At 50.2% G+C, this 27,060-nt stretch overlaps 1 protein-coding gene across 2 annotated transcripts in view; it reads left to right on the top strand.

Annotated features, from left to right (window-relative positions):
* CA9 (carbonic anhydrase 9) overlaps positions 1 to 27,060 on the top strand; it is a 191,266-nt gene that overhangs the window by 88,433 nt on the left and 75,773 nt on the right. For both annotated transcript variants that reach the window (XM_040420683.1, XM_040420682.1), the window contains exons 4-7: positions 9,883 to 10,025; positions 12,296 to 12,388; positions 15,828 to 15,894; positions 21,339 to 21,496. In XM_040420683.1, coding sequence (XP_040276617.1) covers positions 9,883 to 10,025; positions 12,296 to 12,388; positions 15,828 to 15,894; positions 21,339 to 21,496 — 461 coding nt within the window. The remainder of the gene's footprint in view (positions 1 to 9,882; positions 10,026 to 12,295; positions 12,389 to 15,827; positions 15,895 to 21,338; positions 21,497 to 27,060) is intronic.

Raw genomic sequence — 27,060 nt, 5'->3', positions numbered from 1 at the left:
CAGTCTCAGTGAGAGGAGGGACAGTGCTGCTGCTACTGATTCAATAGGGAAAGCGTTAGCTAGGGCAGTGTTCTGTGTCCACAGACTCATCTGCTGTAAGGACAGCGTCCTGACAGCACCCCAAAAAGCCCTTTTCAGGGCTGGTACATCAGTCTGCTTTTTTTTTTCCATATATATATATATATTGCAGTTGCCTGCCCGTGTGTGAGAGGCTGCAGGCTCAGTCACAGACAGTACTGTGTGCACACCATTCATACAGGGGGTGACAGAAAATACCTCGCAGATAAAAAAAAATAATATTTAATATTTTTCTGTGATATAATCCCATTTGCAAGCCCGTGTGTGTCAGGCCCCCACAGACTGTACTGTGTCCACTGCCCAACACTTATATCGGGTGGCACAGAACCTTGCACGCATAGTAACACTTATCTAATAAAAAATGACAGGCAGAGGCAGGCCACGCCGCAGGGGCCGTCGTGGTCGTGGTGCTGTGATTTCCACTGGCCCTGGAATAATGCCCAGTGTTCAGAGGCCACGTACCCTGAACCCAAAAAATTCTGAGAAAATAGTTGACTGGCTAACACAGGACACCCAATCTTCAACAGCTTCCGCTAAGAACCTTGACGCACCATCCTCCTCCAGCTCAGCTTCGGGCACCTCTCAAGTTACCACTCTCCCGCCCGCCGCCACCACCGCCACTACCACCACAGCCACCACAGCCGCTTCACTTGATCCCTCAGAGGAGTTATTTACACATCAGTTGGATGAAATTAGTGATGCGCAACCATTATTGCCAGAGGATGTAGATAACAGGGATATGTCTCAGTCAGCAGCATTACACACATGGACGTACAGTGTGATGATGATGTTGTCCCCGCTGCTGCTTCCTTTGCTGAGGTGTCAGATACAAGTGAAGCGGTTGATGATGACGATGTGTCCGTGGATGTCACGTGGGTGCCTGCTCGAAGAGAAGAAGAACAGGTGGAAAGTTCAGAAGGGGAGACAGAGAGAAGGAGGAGATGAGTTGGAAGCAGGAGGAGGTCGTCGCAAGGAGCTAGTGGCACAGTCAGACAGCATGTATCGGCACCCGGGGTCAGCCAGACAGCACACCAATCAACGCATGCTGCTGCCACCACCAGAATGCCGTCATTGCAGAGCTCAGCAGTGTGGCATTTTTTTTGTGTCTGCCTCTGACAAGAGCGATGCCATTTGCAACCTGTGCCAAAAGAAACTGAGTCGTGTGTAATCCAACACCCACCTAGGTACAACTGCTTTGTGAAGGCACATGATCGCACATCACAAACGCCTATGGGATCAACACATGATGACGAGTAGAAGCAGCACACAAGCTCAAAGCCACCATCCTCCTCCTGGTCCAGCATCTTCAGCCACGTCAACCACTGCTGTCCTCCTTGCCCCCTCTCAACCACCCGCCACTCTGCCTCTCACCTTCAGCAGTTCCATCTCATCTGCCCACAGTCAGGTGTCTGTAAAGGAAATGTTTGAGCGTAGGAAGCCAATGACACAGAGTCACCCCCTTGCCTGGCGTCTGACAGCTGGCTTGACGGAACTCTTAGCCCGCCAGCTTTTACCATACCAGCTGGTGGAATCTGAGGCCTTCAAAAAAATTGTAGCTATTGGGACACCGCAGTGGAAGGTACCCGGACAATTTTTTTTTTCAAAAAGGCAATCCCAAACCTCTACTCAGTGATTGAAAAGGAAGTCATGGCATCTCTGGCATACAGTGTTGGGGCAAGGGTCCATCTGACCACTGATACCTGGTCTGCAAAGCACAGTCAGGGCAGGTATATCACCTACACTGCGCATTGGGTCAACCTGCTGACGGCTGCCAAGCATGGAATGCGTGGCTCTGCAGAGGAGTTGGTGACACCGCCACGACTTGCAGGCAGGCCTACTGCCACCTCCTCTACTCCTCCTACTCCATCCTCTTCCATAACCTCCTCTGCTGAGTCATCTTCTGCTGCGGTGTCTGGCTGCACATCAACTGAATCCCCCCAGCTCCCCAGGGGCTATTCCACATCCCGGATACGACCGTGTCACGCTGTCTTGGGGTTGACACCGGACCAGAACTCCTGAACGCACAGGTGGATCAGTGGCTGACCCCGCACCAACTGGAGATCAGCAAAGTGGTGTGTGACAATGGAAGCAATTTGTTGGCGGCATTGAATTTGGGCAAGTTGTCACATGTTCCGTGCGTGGCACATGTGTTGAATCTCATCGTACAACGCTTTATGTCTAAGTACCCAGGCTTACAGGACGTCCTCAAGCAGGCCAGGAAGGTGTGTGGCCATTTCAGGCGTTCCTACACGGCCATGGCGCACTTTTCCGATATTCAGCGCCGAAACAACACGCCAGTGAGGCGCTTGATTTGCGACAGCCCGACACGTTGGAATTCAACACTCCTAATGTTCGACCGCCTGCTCCAACAAGAAAAAGCCGTCAACGAGTATTTGAATGACCGGGGTGCTAGGACAGCCTCTGGGAGCTGGGAATTTTTTTGACACGTTACTGGACGCTCATGCCTGTAGGCTCATGCGTCCTTTTGAGGAGGTGAAAAACCTAGTCAGTCGCACCGAAGGCACCATCAGCGACCTCATCCCATTTGTTTTCTTCCTGGAGCGTGCCCTGCGAAGAGTGCTGGATCAGGCTGTAGATGAGCGTGAAGAGGAAGAGGAAGAGTTGTGGTCACCATCACCACCAGAAACAGCCTTGTCATCATCGCTTGCCGGACCAGCGGCAGCACTGCAAGAGGAGTATGAGGAAGAGTCAGAGGAGGAATGTGGCTTTGAGGAGGAGGAAGACCAACCACAGCAGGCATCCCAGGGTGCTCGTTGTTGTCACCTATCTGGGACCCGTGGTGTTGTACGTGGCTGGGGTGAAGAACAGACCGTCAATGACATCTGTGAGGACGAGGAACGGGACATGAGTAGCTCGGCATCCAACCTTGAGCAAACGGGGTCTTTTATGCTGTCATGTCTTTTGAGGGACCCTCGTATAAAAAGGCTGAAGGAGAATGACCTGTACTGGGTGGCCACGCTACTAGACCCCCGGTATAAGCAGAAAGTGCCTGAAATGTTACAGAATTACCGGAAGTCAGAAAGGATGCAGCAGTTCAAAACAAAACTAAAAAATATGCTTTACACAGCTTATAAGGTGATGTCACAGCACAACGGGAATCTAACAGGGGAAGAGGTGAAAGTAATCCTCCTCCTACCACGACCACGGCGGCAAGGACAGGACGCTTTACAGACGTGTTGTTGATGGAGGACATGCAGAGCTTTTTCAGTCCTACACATCGCCACAGCCCTTCGGGGTCCACCCTCAGAGAACGACTCGACCGACAGGTGGCAGACTACCTCGCCTTAACTGCAGATATCGACACTCTGAGGAGCGATGAACCCCTTGACTACTGGGTGTGCAGGCTTGACCTGTGGCCTCAGCTATCCCAATTTGCAATAGGACTTCTGGCCTGCCCCGCTTCAAGTGTCCTGTCAGAAAGGACCTTCAGTGCAGCAGGAGGTATTGTCACTGAGAAGAGAAGTCGCCTAGGTCAAAAAAGTCTAGATTACCTCACCTTCATTAAGATGAATGAGGCATGGATCCCGAAGGGACTGACGGTGGGGGATACGTTTGACTAACAAAAGGCCTGATGAGATGCCTTGGCCTCAAAATCGTCCCCACGCTGCTGTATTTAATGTCTGCATACCGGATGACTTTCGTGAATTCTCCGCCACCAACTAGGGTTCAAGCCGCAATGTTTTAGTCACCTTTCTGCCTTGAAAACATCAATTTTTCCGGCCGCTGCTACAACAGCGGCTGCAACAATACCGTTGTTTTTCAGGCATGTGTACATGCCTAATTTTTCTGGCCTCTGGTGCTGCACTGTGGCTGCAAAAACAAACAAAAAAAAAAGGCACATACAAGTGTCAATTCCCCCTCGTGATCGTTACCTTGTCGTGGTGAAGGGGCTTGCGTATCACAATGAAGCGATCATCACCTCTATGAGTGTGTTGGCAATGTTGCCACACCCCAGATGATAAGGCCATTGCTTCATTATGATCAGACCAAAAGCGATCGGCTGGATAATTTTTCATAGAAAAAACATAATTTATTAATTTTTTTAAGTTGTATGGGTGGGTTTTTAATACATAAAATAAAAAATCATAATAAAGTCTCTTAATAGTTTATTAGAAATAATGCAGACAATTTAAAAAATCCCCAACAATTCCAATACAAAGCAAGTACAAAGCTCAGAACTAAATTATTCCAGGATGTCGTAATGGTTCGTTAATTCGACAATGGTTAATCAATTCGACACACGTCCCCGGATAGGGGACGTAACAGGGATTAAACTGATAGGAATAGTACTAATTAAGACACCACTCATATAGGGTGTCACAGCACATAGCTCCGTGCACGCGCAGTGCCCCAACTTGGGAGTAAGAGGACCGACCGAGCTGCTTTTTCCATCTCCCGGTTCCTAAAATCAATTCAGTTTGGTGTATCAGAGTTTGGTCTGTCACTGTGAAGGCAGTCGAAGGTACCCGGCATGCCACAGTCCAGGTGTTAATCCCCTTGAAACAATTTTTCAACATCACTACTGTGGCTAGAAAGAGTCCCTGTGGGTTTTAAAATTCGCCTGCCTATTGAAGTCTATGGCGGTTCGCCCGTTCGCGAACATTTGCAGAAATTAGCGTTTGCCGCTCGCGAACGGAAAATTTTATGTTCGCGACATTTCTACACCTGGGCACTGTCCCTGCCTTCTCTCTGGGGTGGCCTGCTGTCAATAACAGCGCGCCCACCGCTCGGCAGCTGCACGATTACGTGCAGCTGCCATCTCTGAATGGACGTTCCAGAACGTCCATTCAGAGATAAACATCCACCCATAGGACGTTTATATCCTATGGGCAGATGTGAGGTGGATAAGATAAATAAAATACACCAACTCATTTTATTAGTAAATTGTATCACATATAAACAATATATCTTTCTTCACATCAACATCCAATATCCAATTTATGGCTGTTTATATAACTGTTGATTAGAGATGAGCGAATTTTCAAAAATCCGATTCAGCGAATTTTTCTAAACAATTTGGTTTGATACAAATTTATTCATGCCGAATCACATAAAAAAACTGCTAATTCCCGGCTGCAGAGAGCCTGTATAATGGTGTAGAGCACTGTGCCTGTATAGCGGTGTAGAACACTGTGCCTGTATAGTGGTGTAGAACACTGTGCCTGTATAGCGGTGTAGAACACTGTGCCTGTATAGCGGTGTAGAGCACTGTGCCTGTATAGTGGTGTAGAGCACTGTGCCTGTATAGTCGTGTAGAGCACTGTGCCTGTATAGTGGTGTAGAGCACTGTGCCTGTATAGTGGTGTAGAGCACTGTGCCTGTATAGTGGTGTAGAGCACTGTGCCTGTATAGCGGTGTAGAGCACTGTGCCTGTATAGCGGTGTAGAGCACTGTGCCTGTATAGCGGTGTAGAGCACTGTGCCTGTATAGCGGTGTAGAGCACTGTGCCTGTATAGCGGTGTAGAGCACTGTGCCTGTATAGCGGTGTGGCGAAACCAACCTCGCCATTGGGTTTTGGAGAGGACTGGCTGCTGGCCTCTTGTCCCAGGATTATGGGCCATATACTAACTTTTAAACCCCTGAACCTATTCAAGTGAATTTTGGATAGGTTTGTCCCCAAGTTATACTGTTTAAATTGATGTAAGTTATATGTATGGCCAATGTAAACTCACAAAGTTGTAACAATTTATAATAAGTGTAACTTGTCAGCTTGGGAGGAATATGCTGGGTGTGTTTCTATTGTGCCATTGTCCCATTGTGTGTTTAAATGGTGATGTCTGTCCTGTTGTCTGCACATGTGTATTGGTGATTTCTCTTTGTCTTGAGAGATAATTGGATTACGCCTCGGGTGTCTCCAGGGCAGAGAGGAGGAAACCATGATGCATTGTGGGGATGTATTGTCTCTGTGTATCCTACAGTGCTGCATATCTGTGCTATGTCACAAGTCTTCATTCTGGTCCCCTAGGGGCGTGTACACCAGATGGGCTTGGTTGTTTTATACCTCCCTGTGGGCAGACCTGTATTTGCAAACAACTGTAATAAAAACCAGGCTGGGTGTGCTAGCACCTCAGACCACTGCTTGACCCTCAACACGGAGCCTTGTCTCGTTATTGGGGGGATCCGCTGTATGCTGTTAGAGACTGATTGCCAGGAGTGTAAGCTGATTCCTGTTCGTCTGCTAGCAGCTATTCGTGAGGTTCCATTTTGGAGTGCTACTTTGTATCCAGTTCGGGAGTTGGGTGTTCTGCAGTAGCTGTGCCTGTCTCTCAGAAAAAGGGGCATATCGCCTAAACAGATTTTAACCCCTTGTCTGCTGAAGCGGTCCGTTACATTGGTGGCAAGCAGCGGGATCGTTCCTACAGCCGTTACATTGGTGGCAAGCAGCGGGATTGTTCCTACAGCCAGAAGGACAGCTACAGGAGACACCATTTCTTTGGATTTTACAACTTGAGCGCAACGCATGTCTCAGTACAGCGACCCTAAAAGCACCAGGATGGAACCAGCAGTGGAGTACAGATACTCTGTGGAGGAATTTGACCGTATGATGTGGTTGCGGCTGAACTTCTTCTGACCCAATCCAGCTGAGAAATACGTGAAGCTCGTGAGGAGTCTAGTGTTCAAGACCCTACTATACCGGGCAGAAGGTGACGGTCAGCTGCCACGTTGGGTGGACCTCCACCGGAAGTTACAGTTGCGGGACAGAGAGAGCTCAGTCTCCCCTCCCCAGCGACAGAGTGTCCAGCAGGAAATTGGGAGCCCAGTCTCCATTCCCCAGCGGCAGTGTGAAGTGCAGGGAGAGGAGAGCAGCGTCCTCCCTCCCCAGCGGCAGGCTGAGTTACAGGGGGCAGAGGTAGTTGTTCCTGCCCCCCAGCAGCAGCATGATTTTTTGGGAATTGGGAGCCCAGTCTCCATTCCCCAGCGGCCGTGTGATTTATTGGGAATTGGGAGCCCAGTCTCCATTCCCCAGCGGCAGGCGGAGTTACAGGGGGCAGAGACAGTCGGTCCTGTCCCCCAGCGGCAGAGTGTCCAGCAGGGAATAGAGAGCCCAGTCTCCTTTCCCCAGCAGCAGGACACTGTATTGGGAGCGGAGACGGTCGGTCGCCCTCCCCAGCGGCTGGAAGTATGTATGGGAGAGGAGCTCGTTACCCCCTCTCCCCAGCGGCAGCTTAACGCACCAGGGGGAGACAGTAACCCCCACAACAGTGCAGATGGGACCGTGGTCTCTGCACCTACAGCACAGGGGGTAGAGACAGTCGGTCTCCCCCTCCAACAACCAGACTCTAAGCCAGGGAGCAACACAGAGACCAGGAGTACCAGCTACCAACCTAACCTTGGTGGACTCACTGGACAGAGACAGGCTACCAAATGCAACAGGTCCAGTATTGGGTTGTGAGTGGGCTGCCAGACTAACTCAGGTACCGACCGGCGTGAGGCGTGAGGTCAGGTATCTGGTTAGTCTTCCCTGGGGGGGGGGAGATGTGTGGTGAAACCAACCTCGCCATTGGGTTTTGGAGAGGCCTGGCTGCTGGCCTCTTGCCCCAGGATTATGGGCCCATATACTAACTTTTAAACCCCTGAACCTATTCAAGTGAATTTTGGATAGGTTTGTCCCCAAGTTATACTGTTTAAATTGATGTAAGTTATATGTATGGCCAATGTAAACTCACAAAGTTGTAACAATTTATAATAAGTGTAACTTGTCAGCTTGGGAGGAAAATGCTGGGTGTGTTTCTATTGTGCCATTGTCCCATTGTGTGTTTAAATGGTGATGTCTGTCCTGTTGTATACACATGTGTATTGGTGATTTCTCTTTGTCTTGAGAGATAATTGGATTACGCCTCGGGTGTCTCCAGGGCAGAGAGGAGGAAACCATGATGCATTGTGGGGATGTATTGTCTCTGTGTATCCTACAGTGCTGCATATCTGTCCTATGTCACAAGTCTTCATTCTGGTCCCCTAGGGGCGTGTACACCAGATGGGCTTGGTTGTTTTATACCTCCCTGTGGGCGGACCTGTATTTGCAAACAACTGTAATAAAAACCAGGCTGGGTGTGCCAGCACCTCAGACCACTGCTTGACCCTCAACACGGAGCCTTGTCTCGTTATTGGGGGGATCCGCTGTATGCTGTTAGAGACTGATTGCCAGGAGTGTAAGCTGATTCCTGTTCGTCTGCTAGCAGCTATTCGTGAGGTTCCAGTTCGGAGTGCTATTTTGTATCCAGTTCGGGAGTTTGGTGTTCTGCAGTAGCTGTGCCTGTCTCTGAGAAAGGGGCACATCTCCTAAACAGATTTTAACCCCTTGTCTGCTGAAACGGTCCGTTACAAGCGGTGTAGAACACTGTGCCTGTATAGCGGTGTAGAACACTGTGCCTGTATAGCGGTGTAGAACACTGTGCCTGTATAGCGGTGTAGAACACTGTGCCTGTATAGCGGTGTAGAACACTGTGCCTGTATAGCGGTGTAGAACACTGTGCCTGTATAGCGGTGTAGAACACTGTGCCTGTATAGCGGTGTAGAACACTGTGCCTGTATAGCGGTGTAGAACACTGTGCCTGTATAGCGGTGTAGAACACTGTGCCTGTATAGCGGTGTAGAACACTGTGCCTGTATAGCGGTGTAGAACACTGTGCCTGTATAGCGGTGTAGAACACTGTGCCTGTATAGCGGTGTAGAACACTGTGCCTGTATAGCGGTGTAGAACACTGTGCCTGTATAGCGGTGTAGAACACTGTGCCTTGCAGTAACACACATAGGGAGTCTTCTGTGGTAGTGAGATAATACTGTAAGTCCGTATGACCTGCAGATGACAGGTGTCACTCTTAGAATCACTGCACACTTCACTTATTTGGTCAGTTTTGGCCCCGCGACTGCCCAAATAAGTGAAGTGTGAACTCAGCCTTACAGTTCGATGTTTGCGCTAAGAAGAAGCGCGCTCCTTTTACACCGCCGTCAGCTGATTCCACATAGATGTCTACAGAACCTGTTCTATTAACCCCTTATACAAGTAGAGCCCCTGACAGAGTGGAGAGGGGGTCAGCAGTAAGTGTGTGGTGACGTCACTGATTATTTTGCCCTTCCTCTGAGCTGTCAGAACAATAACCCCCAAAAAACGGATCCTGTCTGTGGAGCATCCGCCTTCACTCGGTCAGCTTTTGGTCAGTAATCCATCAGTATTGCTAACGCCAAAAAAAACAGGAGTGGATCCAAAACAAGATGAGACGTGAACGGAATATTTGCATATCTTCTGTGTTTGTACCCACTCCTGCTTCCATACAGCAAAATAAAAGTTTTTAAGTCTTTCCTCGCACTGTCCCTAGCGCCTGCTGACGTCTCTCCCTGCACTAAGTACACTGGAAAATGGCAGAATCCAAGATGGCTGAGGCTATTTATAGGGCTGTGACATCACAGGGCTGGCTGACTGCTGATTGGCTGCATGCATGGCATTATGGGTGATCTCGCCTTCCCAGAGTTCCTTGCTCCATGTCCTCACACGTGCACCAGCCATTTTAGGAAAAAATGCGATTGGTTACCACGAAGTGTGAGGAAATTCGGATTCAGTGCGAATCGAATAATTCTTTAAATTCTGATCTAATTCCACTTCATCAGCTTCGATTTGCTCGTCTCTATTGACTGGTCCTGATTGGTGAACCATTATACCTTTTATTGATTATTGGGACTTCCTAATGCCTCAGGTGACTTCCACCATCTCTATCATCAGCAGTTCATTACTTGTGGTGGTCCTTGTCGTGTTATTAATACTCGTCCATATATTTTCTCTTATAGTGGTTTTGAAACTACCTGATAGTCTGAAGATAGTTGGCGGTCTCCCTCATATTTATGAAGCAGCACAGCTCCATTTCCACTGGGGTTCAGATAGCAGTCCAGGGTCAGAGCACACTGTAAATGGAATACGATTTCCCGGAGAGGTAAGTGGTACCTGCTGTGCTGCACAGTGACACCATGTGTTTTATGGTGGCCATAGCATCCCATCCATCATCGGGGAACTGTCATTAATGCTCCAGTCCCGGCTCACTGAGCAGAAGGCTCATCGACTGCCATTCAGCAGTAAATTGTCTGGTCCTCAGTGTCTCAGCAGTAAATTGTCTGGTCCTCAGTGTCTGAGCAGTAAATGGTCTGGTCCTCAATGTCTCAGCAGTAAATTGTCTGGTCCTCAGTCTCTCAGCAGTAAATTGTCTGGTCCTCAGTCTCTCAGCAGTAAATTGTCTGGTCCTCAGTGTCTGAGCAGTAAATGGTCTGGTCCTCAATGTCTCAGCAGTAAATTGTCTGGTCCTCAGTCTCTCAGCAGTAAATTGTCTGGTCCTCAGTCTCTCAGCAGTAAATTGTCTGGTCCTCAGTGTCTGAGCAGTAAATGGTCTGGTCCTCAATGTCTGAAATACAAGTGATTATTGAAGCCAGTGAAAGAATTGCGGATGTGTGTACTGTCCATGAGTGCTAGTCAATACCTCTACTGGAGGTCACTCCACATCCTTGGGATGGGAACCATGGACAGATTTCAGCAGTAGAAGATGGTGCAGTGGATATTGATTCATTTTCCTGGGTGATAGAGAGAGAATGAGTCCTAGGAGACCCCATAGTGTCATACACTACACTACACGTACACTTTATACACACTTACAGAACTGCATGTCACCAAGTTCCATCTCCAGGAGGGTGATGGCCCACTGTCATACTTCAGGCTCTGTATACAATATAGAGAGCTTATCTGGACTATGACCCTCTCATCTTGGGCACCAACACTCGCGTAACTGTGCCAACTGTCCATGGGGTATCTCGCTTGGACTGCACCTTCCTATGTCACACCCAGCACCACACTACCCCAGAAGAACCATCCAGGGCCATATATCTTACTTACTAGCCCTTCCCAAGTGAATGACACTCACTGGCCAGCAAATGTGCCCTCAGCCCACCTGACGGTGAGGCCCTGTGCCCTCAGCCCACCTGACGGTGAGGCCCTGTGCCCTCAGCCCACCTGACGGTGAGGCCCTGTGCCCTCAGCCCACCTGACGGTGAGGCCCTGTGCCCTCAGCCCACCTGACGGTGAGGCCCTGTGCCCTCAGCCCACCTGACGGTGAGGCCCTGTGCCCTCAGCCCACCTGACGGTGAGGCCCTGTCCCCTCAATTAACAGGCTTCACATTCAGGAAGCAAGACCATCGCCTCCTGCACAAAAACCACAATATACAGTCCATATAGCACAAAACATCCAAAACAATGTTCATTTTCACCTCTTTTTTGTAACCTTCCCTCTAATATTTCATGGCCGTTATTGGCATATTTGTGTGACTAACAATAATAACTCTCCACTGTCCCATACCATCCCAACTAATCTTCCCAGTTCAAACCAGTCACAATTGTATGCTGAGATCTTCCATAACCAGCTGTCCCTCCTCTCCTCAGGGACTGTGGGAGTCTCCTGCTCTGCTCCTTCCGCTCTCGTCTGTGCTCCTCTGAGGATGTCTCGCACTTTACTTCTTCCTGGCTGGGGTGCTCCCTCCATACGCTCTGGGGTCTTTCCTTTCTACCCCAACTCCAGCCTCCATTGTCACCAGTTTGCAAAGGCCTTTTTTACTCACAAGTTGTCTCCACATCTGCCAGAATTTACAACCCACATTGCCCACTGGGTTCTTTCCAATTCTCTGGTTTCCAGGCCAACTGTAATGCCGCTACTGTCAGTCAGCTCTGGCTTGTTTCCCCAGGCTCTCCACCATCTTCCCTCACTTCCTGTCGACCAGAATATTCAGGTTTCCAAAGTGGATATAGATTAACTTTTACCTATTCTTTTTGGAAGAGACGCTCAGCTACTTGTCCACAAGTTGCAACCTAAGACGCATGACGTCCTGATATCTTACCCCAGCACCTCTGTGTCCTTTTGGGAGCTTTTCTGGTCTCTGCTCCTCTGATCTTGTGCATCGACCCCCCCGAGCCCCCCACCTGTTGTGTCTCACTTGGGGTACTCTATGTCACACCTAGCAGAACTCAGAACCACTCAGGGACATAGACATCACTTACCAGGCCCTCCAGGTGGAAAACACCACCTGGCAATGAAACTTCTTTCCCAAATTTAAAGAGGCCGTACTTATGGACAGCAAGGCGGACACCTCTTGCACCCCCTTACTTGCCCACAGCTGCTCTCACCATTCTGTATCCCACTAATAACTTTCTGATTTCTTTCCTTAGATCCATGTGGTTTACTTTAACTCTGAGTACCAGAGTATAGACCAAGCATTAAACCAGTCCGGAGGCCTCGCTGTGTTGGCTGCGTTCATAGAGGTAAGTAGCCACTAGTAAGTCCAAGATTCTGGAATCTTCTGTAATGTAATGTGTAATATGAAGATCTAAGACAAAGCAGGTGAAGATCACTGAGTAATATGAGTCAGGTAACCGAGCATCAGCCGGAGCACTCTCCATATCACAACCATAGATATCAAGGGGTATATGAGGAGCCGGGGTGATGGAGCGTCTATATGAGGAGCCGGGGTGATGGAGCGTCTATATGAGGAGCCGGGGTGATGGAGCGTCTATATGAGGAGCCGGGGTGATGGAGCGTCTATATGAGGAGCCGGGGTGATGCAGCTTCTATATGAGGAGCCGGGGTGATGGAGCGTCTATATGAGGAGCCGGGGTGATGCAGGGTCTATATGAGGAGCCGGGGTGATGCAGCGTCTATATGAGGAGCCGGGGTGATGCAGCTTCTATATGAGGAGCCGGGGTGATGCAGAGTCTATATGAGGAGCCGGGGTGATGCAGCTTCTATATGAGGAGCCGGGGTGATGCAGCTTCTATATGAGGAGCCGGGGTGATGCAGCGTCTATATGAGGAGCCGGGGTGACGCAGCTTCTATATGAGGAGCCGGGGTGACGCAGCTTCTATATGAGGAGCCGGGGTGACGCAGGGTCTATATGAGGAGCCGGGGTGATGCAGCTTCTATATGAGGAGCCGGGGTGATGCAGCGTCTATATGAGGAGCCGGGGTGATGCAGCTTCTATATGAGGAGCCGGGGTGACGCAGCTTCTATATGAGGAGCCGGGGTGACGCAGCTTCTATATGAGGAGCCGGGGTGATGCAGCTTCTATATGAGGAGCCGGGGTGATGCAGCTTCTATATGAGGAGCCGGGGTGATGCAGGGTCTATATGAGGAGCCGGGGTGATGCAGCTTCTATATGAGGAGCCGGGGTGATGCAGCGTCTATATGAGGAGCCGGGGTGATGCAGCTTCTATATGAGGAGCCGGGGTGATGCAGCTTCTATATGAGGAGCCGGGGTGATGCAGAGTCTATATGAGGAGCCGGGGTGATGCAGCTTCTATATGAGGAGCCGGGGTGATGCAGGGTCTATATGAGGAGCCGGGGTGATGCAGCTTCTATATGAGGAGCCGGGGTGATGCAGCTTCTATATGAGGAGCCGGGGTGATGCAGCTTCTATATGAGGAGCCGGGGTGATGCAGCGTCTATATGAGGAGCCGGGGTGATGCAGCGTCTATATGAGGAGCCGGGGTGATGCAGCTTCTATATGAGGAGCCGGGGTGATGCAGCGTCTATATGAGGAGCCGGGGTGATGCAGCGTCTATATGAGGAGCCGGGGTGATGCAGCTTCTATATGAGGAGCCGGGGTGATGCAGCTTCTATATGAGGAGCCGGGGTGATGGAGCGTCTATATGAGGAGCCGGGGTGATGCAGCGTCTATATGAGGAGCCGGGGTGACGCAGCGTCTATATGAGGAGCCGGGGTGATGCAGCTTCTATATGAGGAGCCGGGGTGATGCAGCTTCTATATGAGGAGCCGGGGTGATGGAGCGTCTATATGAGGAGCCGGGGTGACGCAGCTTCTATATGAGGAGCCGGGGTGACGCAGCTTCTATATGAGGAGCCGGGGTGATGGAGCGTCTATATGAGGAGCCGGGGTGATGCAGCTTCTATATGAGGAGCCGGGGTGATGCAGCTTCTATATGAGGAGCCGGGGTGATGCAGCTTCTATATGAGGAGCCGGGGTGATGGAGCGTCTATATGAGGAGCCGGGGTGATGGAGCGTCTATATGAGGAGCCGGGGTGATGCAGCTTCTATATGAGGAGCCGGGGTGATGCAGCGTCTATATGAGGAGCCGGGGTGATGCAGCTTCTATATGAGGAGCCGGGGTGACGCAGCTTCTATATGAGGAGCCGGGGTGATGCAGCTTCTATATGAGGAGCCGGGGTGATGCAGCTTCTATATGAGGAGCCGGGGTGATGCAGCGTCTATATGAGGAGCCGGGGTGATGCAGCTTCTATATGAGGAGCCGGGGTGACGCAGCTTCTATATGAGGAGCCGGGGTGACGCAGCTTCTATATGAGGAGCCGGGGTGACGCAGCTTCTATATGAGGAGCCGGGGTGACGCAGCTTCTATATGAGGAGCCGGGGTGACGCAGCTTCTATATGAGGAGCCGGGGTGATGGAGCGTCTATATGAAGAGCCGGGGTGATGCAGCTTCTATATGAGGAGCCGGGGTGATGCAGCTTCTATATGAGGAGCCGGGGTGATGCAGCTTCTATATGAGGAGCCGGGGTGATGCAGCTTCTATATGAGGAGCCGGGGTGATGGAGCGTCTATATGAGGAGCCGGGGTGATGCAGCTTCTATATGAGGAGCCGGGGTGATGCAGCTTCTATATGAGGAGCCGGGGTGATGCAGCTTCTATATGAGGAGCCGGGGTGATGCAGCTTCTATATGAGGAGCCGGGGTGATGCAGCGTCTATATGAGGAGCCGGGGTGACGCAGCGTCTATATGAGGAGCCGGGGTGATGCAGCTTCTATATGAGGAGCCGGGGTGATGCAGCGTCTATATGAGGAGCCGGGGTGATGGAGCGTCTATATGAGGAGCCGGGGTGATGCAGCTTCTATATGAGGAGCCGGGGTGATGCAGCGTCTATATGAGGAGCCGGGGTGATGCAGCTTCTATATGAGGAGCCGAGGTGATGCAGCTTCTATATGAGGAGCCGGGGTGATGCAGCTTCTATATGAGGAGCCGGGGTGATGCAGCTTCTATATGAGGAGCCGGGGTGATGGAGCGTCTATATGAGGAGCCGGGGTGATGGAGCGTCTATATGAGGAGCCGGGGTGATGCAGCTTCTATATGAGGAGCCGGGGTGATGGAGCTTCTATATGAGGAGCCGGGGTGATGCAGCGTCTATATGAGGAGCCGGGGTGATGGAGCGTCTATATGAGGAGCCGGGGTGATGCAGCTTCTATATGAGGAGCCGGGGTGATGCAGCTTCTATATGAGGAGCTGGGGTGATGCAGCGTCTATATGAGGAGCCGGGGTGATGCAGCGTCTATATGAGGAGCCGGGGTGATGCCGCTTCTATATGAGGAGCCGGGGTGATGCAGCGTCTATATGAGGAGCCGGGGTGATGGAGCGTCTATATGAGGAGCCGGGGTGATGCAGCTTCTATATGAGGAGCCGGGGTGATGCAGCGTCTATATGAGGAGCCGGGGTGATGCAGCGTCTATTTTACTGCAGGAGAGGTAATCGTTTGCAGCAGTTTCAGCTGTCGTCATCAGGAGAATATACTGGCCAGAGTTCTACATACTGCAGCCACGTCCAGAATGGGGTTGATATGAGGATCTGCAATGTTTGACCATTGACTGGCCCACAGTATCTCTTTATCCTTCATCAGGACCTTCTCTGGGTTGGGATAATATAATGTCTCATGTTGTTGCATTCATGTTGTTGTCACAGGAAGGACCTGAAGATAACGAAGCTTACGAGCATCTTCTGTCACATCTGGAGGAGGTGAAGGATGGTGGTGAGTCTGGAGCATCCTCCGCATACAACCTGGTGGTTCTCAGATGGTCAGACCATGTTCACACGTAGCATTTCTCAGTAATATGCCGGGAATGTCCCTCACCCCTTGTCTGTCTTTCATTTACATTGATTTGATCTGAAAACTTCTGACTCTTTCTATGAGACTTGTGTCGCAGATAAGGACCATTTATATGACATGGACTCTGAAGAGTCTTTACCACCACTAGAATCAGTCAGTATTGGGTTAAGATCTGTAAGTTAAGCACAGATACAGTCCTGATATATCTGATGGTGGTCCTGATATATCAGTAGAGATGTCGAGAGCGGCGAACGCGATTTACGCAAATGTTCGCGAACGGACGAACCGCCATAGACTTCAATAGGCAGGCGAATTTTAAAACCCACAGGGACTCTTTCTGGCCACAATAGTGATGGAAAAGTTGTTTCAAGGGGACTAACACCTGGACTGTGGCCGGAGGGGGATCCATGGCAAAACTCCCATGGAAAATTACATAGTTGACGCAGAGTCGGGTTTTAATCCATAAAGGGCATAAATCACCTAACATTCCTAAATTGTTTGGAATAACGTGCTTTAAAACATCAGGTATGTTGTATCGATCAGGTAGTGTAAGGGTTACGCCCGCTTCACAGTGACAGACCAAACTCTGACAGACCAAACTCCCCGTTTAACGCACCACAAACAACCGCAAAGAGTTGTCAATAGTTGACACACTCATGACATAACTTTTATACCTCTATGCGTCAATCTTGGTGTAGTGATGACTGTGCTCGTGCGCACGTTTGGGAGATTGCAGGCGATGGCGGTTTTTCAAAGCCTATGGTCGTGCTGAGGTAGTTCAGTGACAGTTAAGTGACCCAGAAAACAATGATTCTGCAGTGTGGGCCCATTGTTGGCCTAGTAGGCTTTAATGATCCCCTTAGATGATCACAAAGAAAATTAATGTTTTTTCTATGCAAAATTATCCAGCCGATCGCTTTTGGTCTGTTCACAATGAAGCAACGACCTTATCATCTGGGGTGTGCCAACATTGCCATTGCCAACACACTCATAGAGGTGGTCGCTTCATTGTGATACGCAAGCCCCTTCACCACAACAAGGTAACGATCACGAAGGGGAATTGACACATGTATGTGCCTTTTTTTTTGTTTGGTTTTTGCAGCCACAGTGCAGCACCAGAGGCCAGAGAAATTAGGCATGTACACATGCCTGAAAAATTAGGTATTGTTGCAGCCGCTGCTACAGAAAAATTTATGTTTTCCAGGCAGAAAGTGCCCTAAAACATTGCGGCTTGAACCCTAGTTGGTGGCAGATAAGTCACGCAAGTCATCCGGCATTCAGAGATTAAATACAGCAGCGTGTGGACCATTTTTAGCCCAAGGCAGCTCATCTCATCAGGCCTTTTTTAGTCTAATGTATCCCCCAATGTCAGTCCCTTCGGGATCCATGCCTCATTTATCTTAATAAAGGTGAGGTAACCTAGGCGACTTCTCTTCTCAGTGGCAATACCTCCTGCTGCACTGAAGGTCCTTTCTGACAGGACACTTGAAGCGGGGCAGGCCAGAAGTTCTATCGCAAACTGGGATAGCTCAGGCCACAGGTCAAGCCTGGACACCCAGTAGTCAAGGGGTTCATCGCTCCTCAGAGTGTCGATATCTGCAGTTAAGGCGAGGTAGTCTGCTACCTGTCGGTCGAGACGTTCTCTGAGGGTGGACCCCGAAGGGCTGTGGCGATGTGTAGGACTTAAAAAGCTCTGCATGTCCTCCATCAACAACACGTCTGTAAAGCGTCCTGTCCTTGCCGCCGTGGTCGTGGTAGGAGGAGGATTACTTTCACCTCTTCCCCTGTTAGATTCCTGTTGTGCTGTAACATCACCCTTATACGCTGTGTAAAGCATACTTTTTAATTTATTTTGGAACTGCTGCATCCTTTCCGACTTCCGGTAATTTGGTAACATTTCAGGCACTTTCTGCTTATACCGGGGGTCTAGTAGCGTGGCCACCCAGTACAGGTCGTTCTCCTTCATCCTTTTTATACGAGGGTCCCTCAACAGGCATGACAGCATGAAAGACCCCATTCGCAGAAGGTTGGATGCCGAGCTACTCATGTCCCGTTCCTCGTCCTCACTGATCTCACTGAAGGTCTGTTCTTCATCCCAGCCACGTACAACACCACGGGTACCAGATGGTGACCACAACTCTTCTTCTTCACGCTCATTTACGGCCTGATCCAGCACTCTTCGCAGGGCACGCTCCAGGAAGAAAACAAATGGGATGAGGTCGCTGATGGTGCCTTCGGTTTGTCACCTCCTCAAAAGGACGCATGAGCCTACAGGCATTGCGCATAAGCGTCCAGTAACGTGGCAAAAAAATTCCCAGCTCCGCAGAGGCTGTCCTAGCACCCCGGTCATACAAATACTCGTTGACGGCTTTTTCTTGTTGGAGCAGGCGGTTGAACATTAGGAGTGTTGAATTCCAACATGTCGGGCTGTCGCAAATCAAGCGCCTCACTGGCATGTTGTCTCGCCGCTGAATATCGGAAAAGTGCGCCATGGCCGTGTAGGAACGCCTGAAATGGCCACACACCTTCCTGGCCTGCTTCAGGACGTCCTGCATGCCTGGGTACTTAGACACAAAGCGTGTACGATGAGATTCAACACATGTGCCATGCACGGCACATGTGTCAACTTGCCCAAATTCAATGCCGCCAACAGATTTCTTCCGTTGTCACACACCACTTTGCCAAACTCCAGTTGGCGCGGGGTCAGCCACTGATCCACCTGTGCGTTCAGGGCGGACAGGAGTGCTGGTCCGGTGTGACTCTCTGCTTTCAGGCAAGTCAACCCCAAGACGGCGTGACACTGTCGTATCCGGGATGTGGAATAGCCCCTGGGGAGCTGGGGAGGTGCAGTTGATGTGGAGCAAGATGCAGCAGCAGAAGAGGACTCAGCCGAGGAGGTTAGCGAAGAGGATGGAGTAGGAGGAGTAGAGGAGGTGGCAGCAGGCCTGCCTGCAAGTCGTGGCGGTGTCACCAAATCCTCTGCAGAGCCACGCATTTCATGCTTGGCAGCCGTCAGCAGGTTGACCCAATGCGCAGTGTACGTGATATACCTGCCCTGACCGTGCTTTGCAGACCAGGTATCAATGGTCAGATGGACCCTTGCCCCAACACTGTGTGCCAGACATGCCATGACTTCCTTTTCCACAATAGAGTACAGGTTGGGAATTGCCTTTTGTGAAAAAAAAATTTGGCCGGGTGCCTTCCACTGTGGTGTCCCAATAGCTACAAATTTTTAAAAGGCCTCAGACTCCACCAGCTTGTATGGTAAAAGCTGGCGGGCTAAGAGTCACCTGACTGTGGGCAGATGAGATGGAACTGCTGAAGGTGAGAGGCGGAGTGGTGGAGTGGTTGAGAGGGGGCAAGGAGGACAGCAGTGGTTGACGTGGCTGAAGATGCTGGACCAGGAGGAGGATGGTGGCTTTGAGCTTGTGTGCTGCTTCTACTCGTCATCATGTGTTGATCCCATAGGCGTTTGTGATGTGAGATCATGTGCCTTCGCAAAGCAGTTGTACCGAGGTGGGTGTTGGACTTCCCACGATTCAGTTTCTTTTGGCACAGGTTGCAAATGGCATCGCTGTTATCAGAGGCAGAAACACAAAAAAAATGCCACACTGCTGATCTCTGCAATGACGGCATTCTGGTGGTGGCAGCAGCATGCGTTGATTGGCGTGCTGTCTGGCTGACTCCGGGTGCCGATACATGCTGTCTGACTGTGCCACTAGCTCCTTGCGACGACCTCCCCCTGCTTCCAACTCGTCTGCTCCTCCTCTCTGTCTCCCCATCTGAACTTTCCCCCTGTTTTTCTTCTCTTCGAGCGGGCACCCACGTGACATCCACGGACACATCGTCATCATCAACCGCTTCACTTGTATCTGACAACTCAGCAAAGGAAGCAGCAGCGGGGACAACATCATCATCACACCGTACGTCCATGTGTGTAATGCTGCCTGACTGAGACATATCCCTGTTATCTACATCCTCTGGCAATAATGGTTGCTCATCACTAATTTCATCCAACTGATGTGTAAATAACTCCTCTGAGGGATCAAGTGAAGCAGCTGTGTTGGTGGTGGTGGCGGCGGGCGGGCGAGTGGTAACTTGAGAGGTGCCCGAAGCTGAGCTGGAGGAGGATGGTGCGTCAAGGTTCTTAGCGGAAGCTGTAGAAGATTGGGTGTCCTGTGTTAGCCAGTCAACTATGTCCTCAGAACTTTTCGAGTTCAGGGTACGTGGCCTCTGAACACTGGGCATTATTCTAGGGCCGAAGGGAATCACAGCACCACGACCACGACGGCCCCTGCAGGGTGGCCTGCCTCTGCCTGTCTTTTTTTTTTAGATTAGTGGTACTATGCGTACAAGGTGCTGTGCCACCCTATATGAGTGGTGGGCAGTGCGCACAGTACAGTCTGTGGGCCTGACACTCACTAGCAGGTAACTGCAATTATATTACAGAGGGAAATTTAAATGAATTTTTTTAACAGCAAGGTACTGTGCCACCCGATATGAGTGGTGGGCAGTGGACACAGTACAGTCTGTGGGCCTGACACTCACTGGCAGGCAACTGCAATTATATTACAGAGAAAAAATTAAATGCTGCTGATTGGCTGGAATGTGTCTGCTGACTGTGAGGTACAGGGTCAAAGTTTGCTCAATGATGACGTATAGGGGCGCACCGAACATCGCATATGTTTGCCCGCCGCGGCGAACGTGAACAAGTGATGTTCGCCGGGAACTGTTCGCCGGCGAATAGTTCGGGACATCTCTATATATCAGATGGCGGTCCTGATATATCTGATATTGGTCCTGATATGTCTGATGGTGGTCCTGATAATTCTGATGGTGGTCCTGATAATTCTGATGGTGGTCCTGATATATCTGATATTGGTCCTGATATGTCTGATGGTGGTCCTGATATATCAGTTGGCGGTCCTGATAATTCTGATGGTGGTCCTGATAATTCTGATGGTGGTCCTGATATATCTGATATTGGTCCTGATAGATCTGATGGCGGTCCTGATAGATCTGATGGCGGTCCTGATATATCTGATGGTGGTCCTGATATATCAGATGGTGATCCTGATATATCAGATGGCGGTCCTGATAGATCTGATGGCGGTCCTGATAGATCTGATGGCGGTCCTGATAGATCTGATGGCGGTCCTGATAGATCTGATGGCGGTCCTGATAGATCTGATGGCGGTCCTGATAGATCTGATGGCGGTCCTGATAATTCTGATGGTGGTCCTGATATATCTGATGGTGGTCCTGATATATCAGATGGTGGTCCTGATATTGTTGATATTTCCCGTGTTTGTACAGAATTACCACAGATGAAGTATCAGCACTGATCCTGTATATTTATATCGCAGGAGAAAGCAGAGAGATTCCTGGATTTGATATTCGTGGATTGTTACCTCAGCAGCTGGACAGATACTTTCGGTATAATGGATCTCTCACGACTCCACCATGCCTCCAGACTGTCAACTGGACCATCTTCAACCAGACTGTTCCTCTGTCTGCCAGACAGGTCAGAGAACTACACACCCTAAACCTGACTATCTATCCTCAAAATGTAATCCTCACCCAACTCCAATCCTGTCTCCATACTCCACCCTCATCTCGGCTCTAATCTTCACTATAACTCTGATCCTTACTCAACCATACACCTACCTTACAATAGCTCTAAATCCTACCCCACACTCAAGGCCGGCGTCAGCACCCGGCATACCCGGACAAGTGCTGGGGCCCACATGAACCTTGAGCCGGCCCTGCCCACACTGTACCCCAAATTCACATCCTCCCCTAATCCTAACCCTAAGGGTACTTTCACACTAGCGGTTTTCTTTTACGGTTTTGAGTTCCGTCCTAGGGGCTCAGTACCAGAAAAGAACTGATCAGTTTTATACTAATGCATTCTGTATGGAGAGCGATCCGTTCAGGATGCATCATGATGTCTCCAGTTAAGTCACTGTATGTTTTTTTGACTGAGAAAATACTGCAGCATGCTGCGGTATTTTCTCCGTCCAAAATTCGGGAACGGCATTATTTTACATTGAAATGCATTAATGCCGGATCCGGCCCCAAGTGTTCCAGAAAAAGTGATCCGGTTTTGCGGTCTGCGCATGCGCACACCTTTTAAAAATGTGAAGAAGATAAATACCGGAGAGACAGATCCGGTATTGCAATGCATTTGTGATACGGATCCGCATCTTAATCCGTCTACAAATGGTATCCGTTTGCATACAGATTGCCGGATCCGGTAGGCAGTTTTGGCGATGGAACTTCCTGCCGGAATACAACAACGCAGGTGTGAAAGTACCCTAAGCTCAGACTTTAATCTTGGGGGCGTGGGGGCGGTCTGCCCTGGGTGCCAGAAGCAATGAGCGCTTCCATCATTACAGATTCTGAATACAAATGGAAGCGCTCATTGCTGGAGCGCAGGGAGCCGGGTCCTGTCCCTCCCTGTGCTCCTCCCCGCGCTCCTCCCCTCCTACAGGCCGGCGGTGCACAGAATGGCGAAGCAGGAAGACTTCCCCCGCTTCACCATTCAGCCTAAAGACACAGATCCCTCTGCCGGACATGTGTGGGCAGAGCCTGTAGCCCAGTAACGGGCATAAGCTCCGCCCACACAGTGCTGCAGAGCAATCTGTGCCTGCATGGAAGAGAGGAATGTGAGCTTCAGGAACGGGACAAGGGGAGTAGTTACTGTGTGTTTTTTGTTTTGTTTTTTAATAAAGAGGGCTTTATTACTATGGAGGGGGGCACAGAGGGCTTTATTACTATGGAGGGGGCACAGAGGGCTTTATTACTATGGAGGGGGGCACAGAGGGCTTTATTACTATGGAGGGGGCACAGAGGGCTTTATTACTATGGAGGGGGCACAGAGGACTTTATTACTATGGAGGGGGCACAGAGGACTTTATTACTATGGAGGGGGCACAGAGGGCTTTATTACTATGGAGGGGGGCACAGAGGGCTTTATTACTATGGAGGGGGCACAGAGGGCTTTATTACTCTGGAGGGGGCACAGAGGGCTTTATTACTCTGGAGGGGGCACAGAGGGCTTTATTACTATGGAGGGGGCACAGAGGGCTTTATTAGTATAGAGGGGGCACAGAGGACTTTATTACTATGGAGGGGGCACAGAGGGCTTTATTACTATGAAGGGGGCACAGAGGGCTTTATTACTCTGGAGGGGGCACAGAGGGCTTTATTACTCTGGAGGGGGCACAGAGGACTTTATTACTATGGAGGGGCACAGAGGTCTTTATTACTATGGAGGGGGCACAGAGGGCTTTATTACTATGGAGGGGGCACAGAGGTCTTTATTACTATGGAGGGGGCACAGAGGGCTTTATTACTCTGGAGGGGGCACAGAGGGCTTTATTACTCTGGAGGGGGCACAGAGGGCTTTATTACTCTGGAGGGGGCACAGAGGTCTTTATTACTATGGAGGGGGCACAGAGGGCTTTATTACTATGGAGGGGGCACAGAGGGCTTTATTACTATGGAGGGGGCAGAGAGGGCTTTATTACTATTTAGGGGGCACAGAGGACTTTATTACTATGGAGGGGGCACAGAGGTCTTTATTATTATGGAGGGGGCACAGAGGACTTTATTACTATGGAGGGGGCACAGAGGTCTTTATTACTATGGAGGGGGCACAGAGGACTTTATTACTATGGAGGGGGCACAGAGGGCTTTATTACTATGGAGGGGCACAGAGGGCTTTATTACTATGGAGGGGGCACAGAGGTCTTTATTACTATGGAGGGGGCACAGAGGGCTTTATTACTATGGAGGGGGCACAGAGGGCTTTATTACTAAGGAGGGGGCACAGAGGGCTTTATTACTCTGGAGGGGGCACAGAGGACTTTATTACTATGGAGGGGCACTGAGGACTTTATTACTATGGAGGGGGCACAGAGGTCTTTATTACTATGGAGGGGGCACAGAGGGCTTTATTACTATGGAGGGGGCACAGAGGACTTTATTACTATGGAGGGGGCACAGAGGGCTTTATTACTATGGAGGGGGCACAGAGGGCTTTATTACTCTGGAGGGGGCACAGAGGGCTTTATTACTCTGGAGGGGGCACAGAGGGCTTTATTACTCTGGAGGGGGCACAGAGGGCTTTATTACTCTGGAGGGGGCACAGAGGGCTTTATTACTATGGAGGGGGCACAGAGGACGTTATTAATATGGAGGGGGCACGGAGGGCATTACAACTATTAGGCTAGTTTCACACTAGCCGCAATTGACTCCAGCCGACCTGTCGGATCCATGCTGCCGCTAGTGCACGCGTGCCCCCTGGACTACCACTCCGGCTTCATTGACTATAATGGGGAAGAGGCGGAGTTCCAGAGGCAGCACGGCAGTGCATGCCGAGAGGCGGCCGGAATAAAAGACCGACATGTCACCCCCGGAACAGCCTGGCGGAGTCCCTTGCCGCTAGTGTGAAACTTGCCTTAAGAGGGCACAATGGGCATTATTACTGTGAAAGGGGCACAGAGAGGGCATAACTACTGTGAGGGGGCACAATGTGGGCATAACTACTGTGAGGGGGCACAATGTGGGCATAACTACTGTGAGGGGGCACATATCTGGATATTACTACTGTGATGGGGGCACATATCTGGGCATAACTACTGTGAGTGGGCACATATCTGGCCATTACTACTGTGAGTGGACACATATCTGGCCATAACTACTGTGAAGGGTCACATATCTGGATATAACTACTATGAGGGGACACATGCGTGGGTATATTTGCTGTGAGGGGACACGTGTGGATATATTTGCTGTGAGGTGGGCACATATCTGGCCATATATACTGTGAGGGGGCACATATGTGGGCATAACTACTGTGAGTGGGCACATATCTGGACATAACTACTGTGAGTGGGCACATATCTTGGTATAACTACTGTGAGGGGGCACACATCAGTACAAAACTACTGTGAGGGGCACATATCTGGCCACAACTACTGTGATGAGGCACATATCTGGGTATAACTACTGTGAGGGGGCACATATCTGGGTATATCTGCTGTGAGGGGGCACATATCTGGCCATAACTACTGTGATGAGGCACATATCTGGGTATAACTACTGTGAGGGGGCACATATTTGGGTATAACTACTGTGAGGGGGCACATATCTGGGTATATCTGCTGTGAGGGGGCACATATCTGAATATATCTGCTGTGAGGGGGCACATATCTGGCCACAACTACTGTGATGAGGCACATATCTGGGTATAACTACTGTGAGGGGGCACATATCTGGGTATAACTACTGTGAGGGGGCACATATCTGGGTATAACTACTGTGAGGGGGCACATATCTGGGTATATCTGCTGTGAGGGGGCACATATCTGGGTATATCTGCTGTGAGGGGTCACATATCTGGGTATAACTACTGTGTAGGGGCACATATCTGGTCATATCTTCTGTGAGCAGGTACATAATTTGGCATAACTTCTGTGAGGTGGCACATATCTGGGCATAAGTACTGTGAGGGGGCACATATCTGGCCATAAGTACTGTGAGGGGGCACATATCTGGGTATAACTGCTGTGAGGGGGCACATATCTGGGTATAACTGCTGTGAGGGGGCACATATCTGGGTATAACTGCTGTGAGGGGGCACATATCTGGGTATAACTACTGTGAGGGGGCACATATCTGGGTATAACTGCTGTGAGGGGCACATATCTGGCCATAACTTCCGTGAGGGGCACATATCTGGCCATAACTACTGTGAAGGGGCACAAATCTGGCCATAACGACTGTGAGGGGGCACATATTTGGGTATAACTGCTCTGAGGGGGCACATATCTGGCCATAACTACTGTTAGGGGGCACATATCTGGCCATAACTACTGTTAGGGGGCACATATCTGGCCATAACTACTGTTAGGGGGCACATATCTGGCCATAACTACTGTGAGGGGGCACATATCTGGGTATATCTGCTGTGAGGGGGCACATATCTGAATATATCTGCTGTGAGGGGGCACATATCTGGGTATATCTGCTGTGAGGGGGCACATATCTGAATATATCTGCTGTGAGGGGGCACATATCTGAATATATCTGCTGTGAGGGGGCACATATCTTTATATATCTGCTGTGAGGGGGCACATATCTTTATATATCTGCTGTGAGGGGGCACATATCTGGCCACAAGTACTGTGATGAGGCACATATCTGGGTATAACTACTGTGAGGGTGCACATATCTGGGTATAACTACTGTGAGGGGGCACATATTTGGTATAACTTCTGTGAGGGGGCACATATCTGGGTATAACTACTGTGAGGGTGCACATATCTGGGTATATCTGCTGTGAGGGGGCACATATCTGGGTATATCTGCTGTGAGGGGGCACATATCTGGGTATATCTGCTGTGAGGGGTCACATATCTGGGTATAACTACTGTGTAGGGGCACATATCTGGGTATAACTTCCGTGAGGGGGCACATATCTGGGTATAACTACTGTGAGGGGGCACATATCTGGGTATATCTGCTGTGAGGGGGCACATATCTGGCCATAACTACTGTGATGAGGCACATATCTGGGTATAACTGCTGTGAGGGGGCACATATCTGGGTATATCTGCTGTGGGGGGCACATATCTGAATATATCTGCTGTGAGGGGGCACATATCTGGCCACAAGTACTGTGATGAGGCACATATCTGGGTATAACTACTGTGAGGGGGCACATATCTGGGTATATCTGCTGTGAGGGGGCACATATCTGGGTATAACGACTGTGAGGGGGCACATATTTGGGTATAACTGCTGTGAGGGGGCACATATCTGGCCATAACTACTGTTAGGGGGCACATATCTGGCCATAACTACTGTGAGGGGGCACATATCTGGGTATAATTACCCTGATGGGGGCACATGTCTGGGTATAACTACTGTTAGGGGGCACATATCTGGGTATAACTACTTTGAGGGGGTACCATTTTTTTTACAGTATTGTGGGGGAAAGGAGAAAGGATCTTCCCCGGGTGCCAAACACCGTAGGCAGGCCATTGCTCCAATCCTTACTATAACTCTAATCCTTCCCTC

Source organism: Bufo bufo, chromosome 2 (genome assembly GCF_905171765.1).
Source record: "Bufo bufo chromosome 2, aBufBuf1.1, whole genome shotgun sequence".
Classification (NCBI taxonomy): Eukaryota; Metazoa; Chordata; class Amphibia; order Anura; family Bufonidae; genus Bufo; species Bufo bufo.
Note: the sequence above shows the minus strand (reverse complement) of the source record. Positions and strands in the feature narration are given on the sequence as shown.